This window comes from Schistocerca cancellata, chromosome 4 (genome assembly GCF_023864275.1).
Source record: "Schistocerca cancellata isolate TAMUIC-IGC-003103 chromosome 4, iqSchCanc2.1, whole genome shotgun sequence".
Classification (NCBI taxonomy): domain Eukaryota; kingdom Metazoa; phylum Arthropoda; class Insecta; order Orthoptera; family Acrididae; genus Schistocerca; species Schistocerca cancellata.
This window is the reverse complement of record NC_064629.1, coordinates 807797832-807813284: the sequence shown is the minus strand read 5'-3', so window position 1 is coordinate 807813284 and position 15453 is coordinate 807797832. Positions and strand designations below refer to the sequence as shown.

Below are 15453 nucleotides of genomic sequence, written 5' to 3'. Positions count from 1 at the left end.
GTTATACTGCTGGCATATCTCTGGATCCTTAAGCTTCTAAATATCAAACTGTCTCTTGGTCATTCTTTTCCATTTTGTAGCACAGCTGTAACCATAATATGATGAATAGGAAGTGGCATCTGCTCCTTTGTACGATCTCACATCCATCAATCACTTTTTGTGCCTCTCATCTATCAGCAGATGAGCTATCTGATTGATGCTCCTACCATTTGAGGAAATCCAGGTGCTTTTGTGGATCTGTTTGCGGGGGAAAGATGTTGAGCTCACCACGAGATTCTGACTTAATGCAAAACTGATTAACAGCAGGCCATTTTCATTTGTTTTTGCATGTAAACACTCCTTCCCAATTGTAGGTCTATACATCTCTTCTTGTCCCACTTTGGCATTGAAGTCTCCCAGAATAATCTTAAGGTTTGTGTTGCTCTCCACTGCTCCCAATAAATCTGCAAAAAATGTTTGACATTGCAACAGTCATATCTTCTTTTTTCTTTTTCCATTATTCCCTGTCACCTGGGTTCTTAAATAAGAGAGGTGTCACTATAAATAAGAACCTTTTTGTATAATATTGCGAAAAAATGTTACGCCAGCTTTCACCTACAGAGAAAACATTACCTATGGACTCATTGTCTGATTTGGAGGTGACTGTGAATACAAGTAAGCCTGTAAAGTCTTTCAGGTCAAGAACATCATTATCATGTACAAAAGATAGGTTCTTTTGAGAGCACTTTTGTTTTATCAGTTTTATTGTTTGGCCACTGTAGACTGTCATCTAAAATGTCTTGTCCAGTACCTGGATTCCTACCCAATGCATTAATCCTAAGTCACAGACCAGGAATCTACAACACAATGTTATGTAGTCGTGTTTTGACAGTAGATGTTAGTTGCCGTTTTCTCTATCTGGAGCAGGTTCCTCTGCCATAAAAAAAGAAATTGTGGTTGTAAAATTGTTTTATACTTAGGTCATCTTCGTATGTCCTTCGTTCCATTATCATGCACTTCATGTTTTGAATCTGAATTGTCATCACTGTCTGTCTTGTACACTACTGGCCATTAAAATTGCTAGACTATGAAGGTGATGTGCTACAGATGCGAAATTTAACCGACAGGAAGAAGATGCTGTGATATGAAAATTATTAGTTTTTCAGAGCATTCACACAAGGTTGGCACCGGTGGCGACACCTACAACGTGCCATGAGGAAAGTTTCCAACCGATTTCTCATACACAGGCAGCAGTTGACCGGCGTTGCCTGGTGAAACGTTGTTGTGATGCCTCGTGTAAGGAGGAGAAATGCGTACCATCACGTTTCCGGCTTTGATAAAGGTCGGATTGTAGCCTATCGCGATTGTGGTTTATCATATCGCGACATTGCTGCTCGCGTTGGTCGAGATCCAATGGCTGTTAGCAAAATATGGAATCGGTGGATTCAGGAGGGTAATACGGAATATCGTGCTGGGTCCCAACGGCCTCGTATCACTAGCAGTCGAGATGACAGGCATCTTATCTGCATGGCTGTAACGTATCGTGCAGCCACGTCTCGATCCCTGAGTCAACAGATGGGGACGTTTACAAGACAACAACCATCTGCACTAACAGTTCGACAACGTTTGCAGCAGCATGGACTATCAGCTCGGAGACCATGGCTGCAGTTACCCTTGACGCTGCATCACAGACAGGAGCATGTGAGATGATGCACTCAACGACGAACCTGGGTGCACGAATGGCAAAACGTCATTTTTTCAGATGAATCCAGGTTCTGTTTACAGCATCATGATAGTCGCATCCGTGTTTGGCGACGTCGCGGTGAATGCACATTGGAAGCATGTATTTGTCCTCGCCATACTGGCGTATCACCCGGCATGATGGTATGGGGTGCCATTGGTTACACGTCTCGGTCACCTCTTTTTCGCATTGACGGCACTTAGAACAGTGGTTGTTACGTTTCAGATGTGTTACGACCATGGCTCTACCCTTCATTCGATCCCTGCGAAACCCTGCATTTCGGCAGGATAATGCACGACCGCATGTTGCAGGTCCTGTATGGGCCTTTCTGGATACAGAAAATGTTCGACTGCTGCCCTGGCCTGCACATTCTCCAGATCTCTCACCAAATGAAAACATCTGGTCAATGGTGGCCTAGCAACTGGCTTGTCACAATACGCCAGTCACTACTCTTGATGAACTGTGGTATCGTGTTGAAGCTGCATGGGCGGCTGCACCTGTACATGCCACCCAAGCTCTGTTTGACTCAATGCCCAGCCGTATCGAGGCCATTATTATGGCCAGAGGTGGTTGTTCTGGATACTGATTTCTCAGGATCTATGCACCCAAATTGCGAGAAAATGTAATCACATCCCAGTTCTAGTGCAATATATTTGTCCCATGAATACCTGTTTATCATCTGCATTTCTTCTTGGTGTAGCAATTTTAATGGCCAGTAGTGTAATATGGATCAATGTCACTGTCACCAAAAACTTCATTTCTCATTTCTTCCAACCGCATTTTGAAGTCTGGTTCATTTACTCTCAAAACTTGTTGCGAATAACAAGTCTGTTCAAGCTATATGGTACCAATTAAAGATTAAATGAAATAATATATGGATAGCATATAGAGAAGAGTTCTGATGACTTATTACTTATAATTGAGATTGACATTATCTGTAGGAGGCAGTCGTATGCATTGTTCATCATGAACAAATTGTGGTACCCTCTTTACAGCTCATAATGCTCCTATAACCTTAGGAAGCCTTCAGATTCTCTTCAGTTGTCAGTGTATAATTACAGTAAATGTGCCTCGCAGATGGAGGCAAAACATTAGTGAATAGTTTTGTGCATTGACTGTGGCTCCAGCTGTGAAGTTTTAGTGGAAATTAATTGGACCTTATTGAGTGGCATGATTGTTACTGCCATCACAGTTATGTCCTAGGAAATAAATGTTTTGATAACAGATTTTTATTCTAAAATGAAAACAACTTTGTTCAGGACTAGGTAAAAAACAGAATTCCACATAAAATAAATAAGATGCACTGTTAGTACAACAGCATCCTCCAAACATTAAGCCTGTTTAGTAGTGTAATTGAGGAAGAATGTATTTGACTGATCAAAACTTTACTGTATAAACAGAGATTCTGATGCAAATGAAGTGGGCATGTGTATATTGCCTTAGAGTAGATGACCCATTGATACTTTACCAAAGAAAGAAGTTCCATTGTGAAATATTGTTTTTTAAGTGTCAGTCCTTTGTAGAACACTTATCTATGATTTTATTCAGACTTGCACTATAGTCATCATAAATTCAGTGAAATAACCAGTATAATTCTATTTCTTACAGTACCCCTGATGTTCTTCAGTTTTAATTAGATTCTAAAAGGTGTGTTATACTGCTGTCAGAATGCAAACACCCATTTTTTTGTTAATATTTTTTTTTCTTTTTCAGGTGGAAATATTTTATATATCTCGACTGAAGATGAGAGTTACTTCTCAGTTTATGTATACAAAGATGTAATTACTGTGTCATGGAAACTTGGAGCAAATATTCCTCCTCAAAGAAATACATTATGGAAGAGTGCACCAGATGGAAACTGGACTACCATTTCAATTCGAATGAGTGATGAAGGAATCTATGGCAATACAGATAGTTCACAAGAGGAGTCACGTTTATCTACAAATTTTTCATTATCACTCTGGCATAACCTGCTTTTAAAGGCTAAGTTTGTAGTTGGAGGAGGCGTAGATAGTGGAAATTTGAGAAACAGTTGGTTTTACAAAATGGATGACATTACTGTTGAGCCCATAACAGTTAATCCTTTAGATACCAATGCCATTGATTCTCTGCACATGCCTTCTGTGGATCATCCAGGAAATCATGGAAGTTTTTTTAAGGTACTGCAGCATAACATTTCTGTTAGTTGTACAACCATGCTTTATTTGCTGAAAAAGTATCACTCAGTATGTTGTTAACAAGTGTAGGGTATTAGTCTGTTGTTATCAAAAGACAGGATTGGGATATATGGTCAGCCCGGCACTCTCCTGGCCATTGATGTTAACTTTAGAAACTACTATTTCTGCTTCAAATAAATCCTCAGTTGCTCTCAGTAGGCTGAAATAACCCTGTTACAGTCCTCCCAAGGCAAAATCCCTGGTGATTCTGATGACCAAACCTGGTTGCTTGCAGTAATCAAATATCCTGACACTCAGCCACAAAGGCAATCAGTGAGACAGTTAAGTAAAATGGTGGAAGGGGGGGGGGGGGTATGCTGTAATTGCCTTGTTGAAATGCAAGTGTCTGCATGTGTAAAAGATAGCTCCCAGGCATTGCCTGATTCTGTGTGTATGTAATTAGGAAGCTTAGTGTTGTAATCAGTATATAATTACTGAAGAGCTATCTTGGAGTTGCAGCATAATTTTTTATTTATTTATTTATTTTTGTACAGTTTGTGCAATAACTTGCCACTCTGTGTTAGAGACCAGTAATATTGAAGCAATTACTGCCCTTGCGTATGTTTCTGGAAATTTCTGAGGCTCTAACTATGGCTATAGCTGTCTAGCTGACATTTCTGTTCAAAATAGTAACCTGATATGCCTATAAAAGCCCATTAACAGTAAGAATTATGAAAAATAAACAATAGCTCTAAATAAAATGTGGAACAGCAGGTACGAGGTATACCATCCAATCAGTTGGTTAACTTTTCTGTGAACTCTTCATTCACACACTGAAGACAGTGAAGTCCCTTCAGTAGAAGTAAATAATATCTTAATGATTATCTCTCACACACACACACACACACACACACACACACACACACACACACAGTGAACACTAAACTGCACACAGTTACCCCAGATAAATACACATTTTTTAAAACTCGCATGTGAAAACATGAAGTATATATAGTTCACGTGCATGTATTTGTCAAGAATTGGACATCCTGGCTTTTATGGGTCCAAACACAGCTTCAATGCAACACATTTGTGATGTAAGAAACACATGACATCGTAAGCATTGGTTTTAACCTAACAAAAGACAAAACCCTTTAATCAAGAAACATGTCCAGAACTGTTTAATCAGATATCCTTTATACAGGGTGTACGTAAATTATGTGTAGTAAGATACAAAATAGGTATTACAGGCTACTGAAGAGACTTTGCAATAAAATAAGTGAAACATAACTGCTTGTACAGATAGTCTTTATACTCACTGAAGATACCTATTTGGAGTAGTGCTGTAACAAATTTAAGAACTATGTTTGAATACCATTCAGTTGTTCATTTGTGCATTATGTAATTTGTGCACTATTTGCTCAGTATTGATAGAAATAAAAAAAAAAACAAATAATACTGCAGTCTGGGGAACTGTTCATCAGTTTTATTGACATAAACCATTTATTTTTCATTTAATCACGAGTGCATATAAAAGTAGTTTTTTGTTACTTCATCTTCACATTTTGAAGAACTAGAATTTTTCAGACTTATGTGTCATGCTAGAAAACTTTTATATTGCAAGATTATTTCTTTTGCAGGGTTGCCTGGGTGAAATACGCATTGGAAATCTTCTTGTCCCTTATCTTGAAGAAACGTTTCCAGAAAATTTTACAGAAAAAGACAGATTTTATTTAACTCGAGAAAACAGTATGGTTCCCATCCTTGGCTGTGTGCTATGTTTTCAAATTGATTGCCAGAATAATGGCACCTGTACTGATGAAAATGAATCTTATGACTGCACTTGTCAGCGTGGATTTGAGGGGTCAGATTGTTCTGAAAATACTGATGACTGCAAGAATAATTCATGTCAGAATAATTCTACATGTGTTGACGAAATAGCAGCTTACAGTTGTAAGTGTCAGCCTGGTTGGGAAGGGGAGTGGTAAGTATGTAATCCCTGAGTGTTATGTTTAATATTTTTTGTAAGATCTGTAAACTGGAACACATTTTAGGCTGCAAATTAAATATCTTTAAGGCTCTTAAATAGGTTGCTTAATATATAAATCAAAGATGAGAGCTTAATTCAGAAGATATGACAGGATACGAACAGAAGTGGAAGCTATAGAAAAGCATAAAACAGATTGGGTGGTTGTAAGGAGAAAATGATTGAGATAATTTATGATAATCTTAAATCTCACAAAGGGAATCTTCGCTTGAGGACCACGTGTTTCATCAAAGTAGGGGAGAGAGAGAGAGAGAGAGAGAGAGAGAGAGAGAGAGGCCATGAACATAGCATGTCTACAACTTTTTAGACATTTCACACCAATGCCTTTTAAACAAAATTTGAGATTAGACGGTTTCATTCTGATAGTTGTCCTGTGTATGTATCAAATGTTGTTCTTATTTTGTAGTAAACTGTTTCAAGTAGTATGTCATTTTAATTTATTTTGTAACTAGTGTAAAATTGGGCTTACAGTTTCAGCCTGCTTGTGCATAACAACAATGGCACCTTGTCACTACAATAACACTAATGACGCAATGTAATGATGAAACACACAATATAATTTTACTTAATAAACAGCAGCTCATAGAATAGAAGGGTATTGCACTTTCTTGTTCCTCTTGGTGAAATCTACCTGGAAACAAAATATGGGCATTAATACACACCTCTAAATTTAAGTAGTTAAATGTGTTTTGTAAACAATCCTTTGGTGGAAAAGGCTACATTTTTGCAGCTGTACTGCACCATGATGCCTTACATGTGGCATTTTTCCACACATTGACATGTAGGTGCCAGTCAAAGATGCCCCTTGTCAACTTTTCCCAGGTTCTACTTCAGTCTCAATAATCATACTTGAAGTTTCCCTACTGATACTATAAATAGTAAAGTGAAGTAAATATAATAAGTGAAGATTTAGAGAGCTGCATGTGTGATTAATCATAAACTGGAACAAATAGGCATCGTGTTACATGTCATTGCAGTTTACCGCCATTTTGAGGAAGACAGTTTCACTAGTCTTATGCTGCTTTGCTTTTTGTGGAACTGTGAAGAATGCATTACACCTGAATTAGGAGAGAAAGACAAGACCCATGAAAGACTACATTAGGAACAATGTGCTTTAACAGCAAATTTAATTCCTGAATGTTACTAATGAACTACTGGAAATATGCAAGCCAAAGATGAGAACTAATATTTGCAATTTATAGAATAAGATACAGAAGTAAAAATAAAATTTTTGTCCATTTATATTACAGTAAAGTCACCACCATGAGTAAACACCTCATTCACAACAGCATCATACTTGTAAAATGCTGCAGTAGGTACAGTAAGAAGGCATGCATGGCTATAGGAGTTATTTCTTGAAACACCTTGTGTATAAAGTAAATTAGATAAAAATTGTGACTGGCAGGAACAGATGTTTTTACTCATAAAAACATTAAACTATTTATTTTTATAGACTAAGGTTTGAGAGCGCCAATTTTACATCTGGAATATGCATTTTTTGTGCACTGTGAGAGTATATTTCTTCACAGGTCATACATGGCAAAATGCAGTGCAGACTTTGAAAAGTAATGCATGAAAATATAAAAAAGTAATGTACTTGCAAAAATGTTTAGTACTGAATTTGTCATTTTTGTGGAAACTTACATGAAAAATCCAGGGCACTATAAACCAAATACTAAGGTATAATACATGTTCACAAAGTTATGTATGCTAGTCCAGAGAAGAAGGTGAATTCTTAATGTATACTTGTAATTTGAATAATTCTTGCAAAGAAACTTCCTGTCATTAAAACTGTGTGCTGAACCAAGACTCGAACCCGGGATCTTTGCCTTATGCAGGCAAGTGCTCTACCAACTGAGCTTCTCAAGCATGACTCATGACCCGCCCTCACAGCCTCAATTCTGCCAGTACCTCGTTTCCTACAAGGTCCCGAGTTCGAGTCTCGGTCCGGCACGCAGTTTTAATCTGCCAGGAAGTTTCATATCAGTGCACACTCCGCTGCAGAGTGAAAATCTCATTCTGGAATTCTTGCAAAATTTACTGTTAATAGTATAATTTATCTGCAGTTTAGTTCACTACCTGAGGTCTGCCAGTAATATGGTAGTTTTGTTGTGTACAACAAACACCTATTCTACACATAAGGATTTGTGATCCGGCTGTGAGGGCTCATTTTCTGATTATTTTAGACATACTCTTATCTTCAATCTGGCAGATATTTCTCATACTGAATCCTCACACAGAGTAGATATGTGTTCAAGAATGCATCAATACAGGCTCTTAACCAACTTTTAGAATGAAATTTTTGCTTTTGCAAAAACTTCAACAGTTTTTTTTATGAAATGATCTGTATACTGTTTTCTTCTTTCAGCACTGTTTCAGCTTTTGAAATGACAATTGCTTTTGTTAAAAAGCAGCAGCATCTTCTCATCAGTGAACAGAAAGCATCTCTGATTTAAAATGTTTCTTGACATTATATTTGATTCCCCCCCCCCCCCCCCCCCCCTCCATTTTGACAGTTAAGGTATCTGCCAATGAGAGTTTTTGAATCTGTGGTATACAAAAGGCCAAATAACCTATTGTTGAGCCCTTTCATGAGCCTTTATACTACTGTAGCTGACACCACAGATACGAGCTGCACTGAATAGTGTACATTACTTTGTTCTAAAATGCCAGATCAATAGGCTGAGTCCTAGGTTGCTATGTGTTGCTTTGCCCCCCCCCCCCCCCTCTCCCTCCTCCTCTCCTCTACCAACAATTGAAGGGAAAAACTTCAGGTAAACTGATATGCCATTGCATTCGTGTGAGTAATCTCCGGTTCATGAGCAGACGCCCTTTTTTACTTCTCAAGTGTGTCACTGGAAATTGTTTATTTTTTCTTATTTATGTGCAGAAAATAAAACTATCTGAAACTTTCACTGGTAAAATATTTCATCCGGACACAGTTTGCTATAAAATAATATTTAGCAAGTAATTTCATATTTTCTCAATTTGTGCTAGAATTTGATTCTACATTCACAATTATCGCAAATGTGAATTTTTCAGGTTCCTGTCAGTACCATTTTGAGTTTATATGAGTTAATTGCAAACATTTAGATTGCAAAACTTAGATGCTTTACCTCACTTGCTAAATGAATGGTAAAAAGACTATTTCAAAATATTTAAAATCTCCATCATTTACCCCACAGGTGTGAGCAGAATATTGATGAATGCCTTTCATTTCCTTGTCTGAATGGTGGAACTTGTATAGATGGCATAGCTACAGTTGAATGCAGATGTGCAGATGGTTACATAGGGCCTTTCTGTAAAGAGATTAAGCTTGTAACTTGTGCAGATATGCCCTGTAGAAATAGTTCTACTTGCTTGGAAGTCACAGGTGAGTCCATATTTGAAAGATACATCTTTTTCTGATTAACAAGTGGTGTAATCTTCCATGTCTATATAAAATGAACATGCATAATTTGATAAGCTCTTTATTCCAGATCCAGAAGCTGACAGACTTTTCAAATGTGTGTGTGCTGAAGGTTTTGTTGGAGATTATTGTGATACACCATATTGTGTTGTTAAGAAATGTGATAATGGGATATGTGATTACAATAACAAGGTGAGTTTCATTGAAATAGCTATCATTCTAGTTTATCAGAAATATTTATGTTTCTTACATTTGAGCTATGTATCTTGTGCTCCAAACAGAGATTAGAATCTTGGCAAGATAAGTTCTGTTGTCAAGAATTAAATCTTTATCTATCGTACGCTCCAGATAGTAAAGTTCATACTTTAAAAAAATGTGTTTAAGATCAATCGTTTTCTGAGCTCACCTTATGAAAAAGACCAAAACCTTGTGATACTTGGGTGCTTTAATATTTATTAAACATTCTGAGTGGTTTCCCGGAAGGAATATTTTTGGAGATAGAGTCATATAGTCTGGTGCAGCATACTGCCAAAACAGAGTCTAGGTTAACAGAAATGGCATAGCACTTGATAATATTTTTGTGGGCATGTCTTTAAACACACCATGAGGAGAAAATTGTAAATAAACAGTTTAAATGTTTAGTTGTTGGAATTATGCAAGGGAAGAAAACCAAGTTGGTGTGTAACCTCTCTGAATAACTGAATATGTAAGTAGTAAATGAAGAATAAACTGAAAGGTTTTGGCATCCACAACAGCTCACTTACAGGCAGAGTGTAAGTTTCTGAAGTGTTGCTAGACAGGTTAAGATGATGTGACTCATCTAAAGTTCACAGAAACCATTAAAAAAATAAAATTATATGCTCCATTATGAGTGAAGTGTCATATCAATAGGAGAGGGTTTGAGAGTGAGTTCATGCTGTGGGATATGTCAGTGATGTAACAGCCAAAGTATTTAATAATCATATCATGCAAGTAGTGCACAACCTCATAAACAAACACAAAATACTGCTTGATAAAACAAAAGTTTTGTCCTAGGCTACTATATACTGGGATTCTGTAATTAAAGAGGCTGTAGAAATAAGAATGTGCAAGAAGAACTTGAAAATTGACAGCAGATATAAACTTCGCAGTACATGAAAGCAAGCTCTAGATGTGGAGAAGAGGCAGACATATTCATTGTGATGTTTATGCTACTATGGGTGCCGTGGCTTCACCAGTGCAGACACTGACACCATGTGTGTTACAGCATTATGTAATTACTCACAAATCAGAAGCCATCTATGGGCTATATAAGGCCACCACAGCAACAGTTTTGACAGTCAGTAGCTCTTGATGAATATGATGGAGGTAATCGTTGAAAGCTTGAGGTTTTACCCTGAATTGAGAATTTTTCTACAACAGTGCCATCACGAAAGGCTTCATTCTCAAATAAAAATTCATACCAACCAGTTTTCAAGGAAAATGATAAGGTATGCGTCTGTGGTAAACAAATTCCCCAGTGACTGCATTAATTGCTGAATAATTAAAGGGTAGATGTTGCATATATATGTACACATATATATGTACAAATATCATGTAGATCTATAAAAGATCTTCACATCACAGGTTAATATTTTACAGTGTCTTCTGCATAATATGTTTTGCAGTAGTAGTTATATTTTTCACAGTAGTGAGCTCAGTGTATAAAACTGAGAATAAGAAGGACGTAATAAAGAACAAACCTGGCCAAATGTCCCCTAACACTCCTCTAAACAGACATACATGGTTTGAGGCTATGTATGTCAGGATGTGTAATTGGTGTAACAATGTGTCAGCTTTACAGGTATGAGTCAGTAGTGAGAGTTAAGATCAAGACTAACAATATTATAAAGACACAAGTTCAAGCATTCCACAGAGATTTCACCAGTGGTACATTTGGCTACATCTGATGTTCTTTATTCTGTGAAGTGGCAACATCAGAAAAGCACTGAGCCCACTCATGTATGATAGTCAATTAACTGCTGAACTGAGAATGGCCTATTGGTTTGTAACTAATACGGAATATTAGAGATAAATTAGCAGCTTTGGAACAGAGCAAGGTATGATGCCAGCTAAACGTTTGAGTTGTAAGACACTGGGTTCACATCCTGTGCATATATGTAATATTACATGAGATTTATTTTGATTTCCAATAAACCTGCTACCAATGACTTTAAAAAATTATAATGGCAACAATAATTTCCTAAATGGAATATGAATGAGGCAGTTTTTATGAGGCAGGTACTTGCTTGATTTTAGGCAAACTTGTCAATACTGTATTAAAATGGGCACTGAATCACACATACATAATTTGTCTTCAGATTCATAAGATTAAATGTATGGTATTCAAAGTTAGCAGCTGATTTTTTAGTTTCAAATGTATTGCCCTATCGCTCTACAATCTTGTGAGATTCCCACTGGTCAGTCAGGAATAAGATGATCAAGGAAATGGGGCACAGCTTTAATACACTCTGGCGTGAATAACCACTTTTATTGTACTGTAGAATGTGCACACTGAACTGACTTTGTGCCACTACATCCATATGAGTTTCAGTATCAGAGAGATAAAAATTTCTGCCACTTGCATTTACTGAAGCATACATAATATATGATTAACAATAGCCACAAAGACATGCATGGTACAGAACGATACTAAAATTACCAACTGATGCACTGTGATGCAGCATACTCTATAACACCCTCTCTGTTGTAGTAAATGTATATACAGTTTAAGTGTGAAGGTAACAGCCCACCAAAACAGCCCACCAAATAGTAGAAGTGTTGAGTCATTGACAGGCAAAAAAAAAAAAAAAAAAAAAAACTCCTCCCCCACCCCCCTCGCCTCTACCCGCATACAGAGAGAGAGAGAGAGAGAGAGAGAGAGAGAGAGAGAGAGAGAGAGAGAGAGTGTTACATTGTGCCAAATGAGCACCCAATGCCAGCACTGCAGTTCATTTGCTAGAGTGGGTTGAGGGTTTGTGTTAAGTGGAGTGAATGAGTGTAGAAAAGAGTGGAAGGGAGGGTTGGGTAAAGGTGAGTGATAGCTCTGGATGAGGCAGTAGGTGTGTGAGATAGGAGGCAGGAGATGCAGGGGGTAGGAATGTGGGAGGGAGAGGCAACAGGTGCACAGGATAGAAATGCAACACATGGGCACTTTTGTAAACCCTTGTCGCCAGTTTTGTAAAGACCTCATTGCTACTGCTGTGGAGGCCGAGTTTGTGAGTTCGTGAAACAGCTTTTGGTGCAGTACATGGCTGAGACAGCTAGAAAAAGGAAACGCATTTCAAAAGCTAGCCAAGCTCTGTACCTTTTGTTTGTGGACCTGTTGATGAGGCAGCACTGGTGAGTCATCTCCTTTATTCCTAAATAACTGAAGACTTTGTCACCAAAGGGCATACAGTGAATTCCAATTGAATAAATCTGTCAGGCAACAACCTACTGCCCGTGTGTTGTGAGTTTGTGGAAATTCACAGTGCAGCCTGTTTAATAATGAAGACAGTAGATTACAGTTGAATAATACCATGGCTGCCAACTACTACAGATTGTCTGTAATTGTTACATATTAAGCACCCTTGTTATGGAGTTATGGAAAGTTACTAAAAAATAATGGAAATAGACATTCTACAGTTCGATGTTGTAAAAAATCGGAAAGCTACTGTTTCTACTTTGTTACTCATGTGCTATTAAAATGTTTTCTAGATTGTAGTGTTTTCCTTCCTGAGAACACCATAAACCTGTCTAAAAATGATTTCATCACCATGACTTACTAAGATAGGTTATGCAGAGTGATGACGAAAATTTTTCATTCTGTACAAGAGAGCTTAAAGGATAGGAACATAACTGCTTTCAAACCAAGTTAAGTCACAAGGTTCAAGGCTGTTGCTGTTTTTCTAACTGGGAGACATCACAAGATGTGCAGTTCACTTACTTATCTACACTTAATAATACATACCATGCTGACACTATTATTTTAATGGCTATCCCCTTTAATTCCTCAGGGAGTCACACCTAGTGATACGTGGCTGGCGACCACGAGGCCCCGAGCTGAGTCCTGGCATTGCTTCCACTTACTTATGCCAGACTCCTCACTTTTATCTTTACTATCTGGCCACCCTCGGCCAGCTCTTGTTCTTTTCTGACCCTGGCGCTATTAGGTTTCGAGGGCTAGGGGTCTTTCATTTTCCAACCTATACTTCTCATGCAGCATCTGACCCGGAGCGGGCGGCTGCAAAAGGTGTCTGTATCCCGTGTTAGGGGCGGCCTCCAGAACTGCGGAAGGCAACGGAATACCACCGCAGATTATCTTCCCTGCATAATGCAGTCTCCATTTTATGCACAAAAAATGGCTTCCTCTCATGTTAAATCAGTGTCCGAAGGTAAAATAGTCCCCCATTCGGATCTCCGAGGGGGACAACTTGAAAGGAGGCAAAAAGTCAAAATGAGAATTGGTACCTGGAATGTCAGAACTCTGCTACAAGCAGGAAAACTAGAAAACCTTAAAAGAGAGGTGGAAAAGAATCATATGGACCTCGTAGGAGTTGCTGAGGTAAGATGGAATGGACATGGAGAGTTGCAGTCAGATGAATATGTATTCTACTACTCAGGAGGAGAAGTAAAAGGAATTAATGGAGTAGGAATGATTATGACAAAAGAATTGGCTAAATGTGTGGAATATGTAGACTATGCAAATGACCGGGTTATTGGTGTAAGGCTGAAAGGAGCACAAAAAGATTTACTGATTGTCCAGGTGTATATGCCAACTTCAGATCATGATTACCAAATTGTAGAGGAAACGTACAATGTAATAGAGAGAATAATGGATGAAAATAAAAAATGCTGCAAAATAGTAATGGGAGACTGGAACGCCATTGTGGGAGAAGGGAAAGAGGGAAACATAGTAGGCAGTCATGGTCTTGGAAAGAGAAATGACAGAGGTGAATGGTTAATTGACTTCTGCAGGGAAAGGCAGCTGATAGCGGCAAACACATGGTTCAAGAACCATAAGAGGAGGCTCTACACTTGGAAATCACCAGGGGATAAATACAGAAACCAAATCGATTTTATACTGGTAGAAGAAAGATACAGGAATGGAATCAAGAAGGTGCACACATTACCAGGTGCAGATATTAATAGTGACCACAACTTACTTATGGCAGAAATAGAAATAAGAATGAAAAAACTGAAAAAGGCGACAATGGTGAAGAAGTGGGATCTAGAGAAGATAAGGTCCAGCAAAGAACAAATTATAGAAATGCTGTCTTTGGACTTTCTAAACACATTACGAGACAAAGAAGCACCTGATAATGCCAACGAGTACTGGAATATGCTGAAAGAAGGAATCATTAAAGCAGGACAGCAAAATATAGGATATGTAAAAGGGAAAAGGTCAAAAAAACCATGGGTCACACAAGAAATGATTTCCAAGATGGAGGAGAGAAGGAAATTGAAAAACAAGAACATTGAAGATGCAAGAAAGATAAACCGAAGGTTAAATAACGAACTGCGAAGAGAAACAGAGCAGGCTAGGAAAAAATGGCTAAAAGAGGAATGTGATGAAATTGAAGAACTGGACAGGAAGGGAAGATACGACTTACTATACAACAGAGTAAAGACTATGACATGGGAACAAAACAGAGCAGGAAGTGCTACTATGGAAATTTTGAGTAAAGACGAAGAGGTAGTGTACAAAGATCGTGACGATGTCCTCCAGAGATGGGAAGAATGTATAAAAGAGCTATATGACACAAATAGCAAACCAGAAACTCTGGAACTTGAATCACACAACAGTGTAAGTGATGAAGAGAAAGGACCGACCATCATAATGAAAGAAGTAAAGTCTGCCATTGCTGCAATGAAAAATGGCAAAGCAGTAGGTACAGATACAATACCGGGAGAAATACTAAAATGCTTGAACCACAATGGAATAAGAGAAATATTGAGGTTATGTAATAAAATATATGACAGTGGTGAATGGCCTGAGGACTTTTTGACAACAGTAATGATTCCATTACCGAAAAAACAAGGAACCAAGAAATGCAGCGAGCACAGGACAATCAGCCTCATTTCACATGCAGCCAAAGTGATGTTAAGAATAATTAATAAA

General features: G+C 38.0%; 1 protein-coding gene across 1 annotated transcript in view; it reads left to right on the top strand.

Moving 5' to 3' along the window:
• The window catches only part of LOC126184763 (protein crumbs), a 301898-nt gene that overhangs the window by 250208 nt on the left and 36237 nt on the right, over nt 1-15453 (top strand). The window contains exons 25-28 of the mRNA XM_049927313.1: nt 3434-3879; nt 5517-5860; nt 9109-9296; nt 9403-9524. Coding sequence (XP_049783270.1) covers nt 3434-3879; nt 5517-5860; nt 9109-9296; nt 9403-9524 — 1100 coding nt within the window. The remainder of the gene's footprint in view (nt 1-3433; nt 3880-5516; nt 5861-9108; nt 9297-9402; nt 9525-15453) is intronic.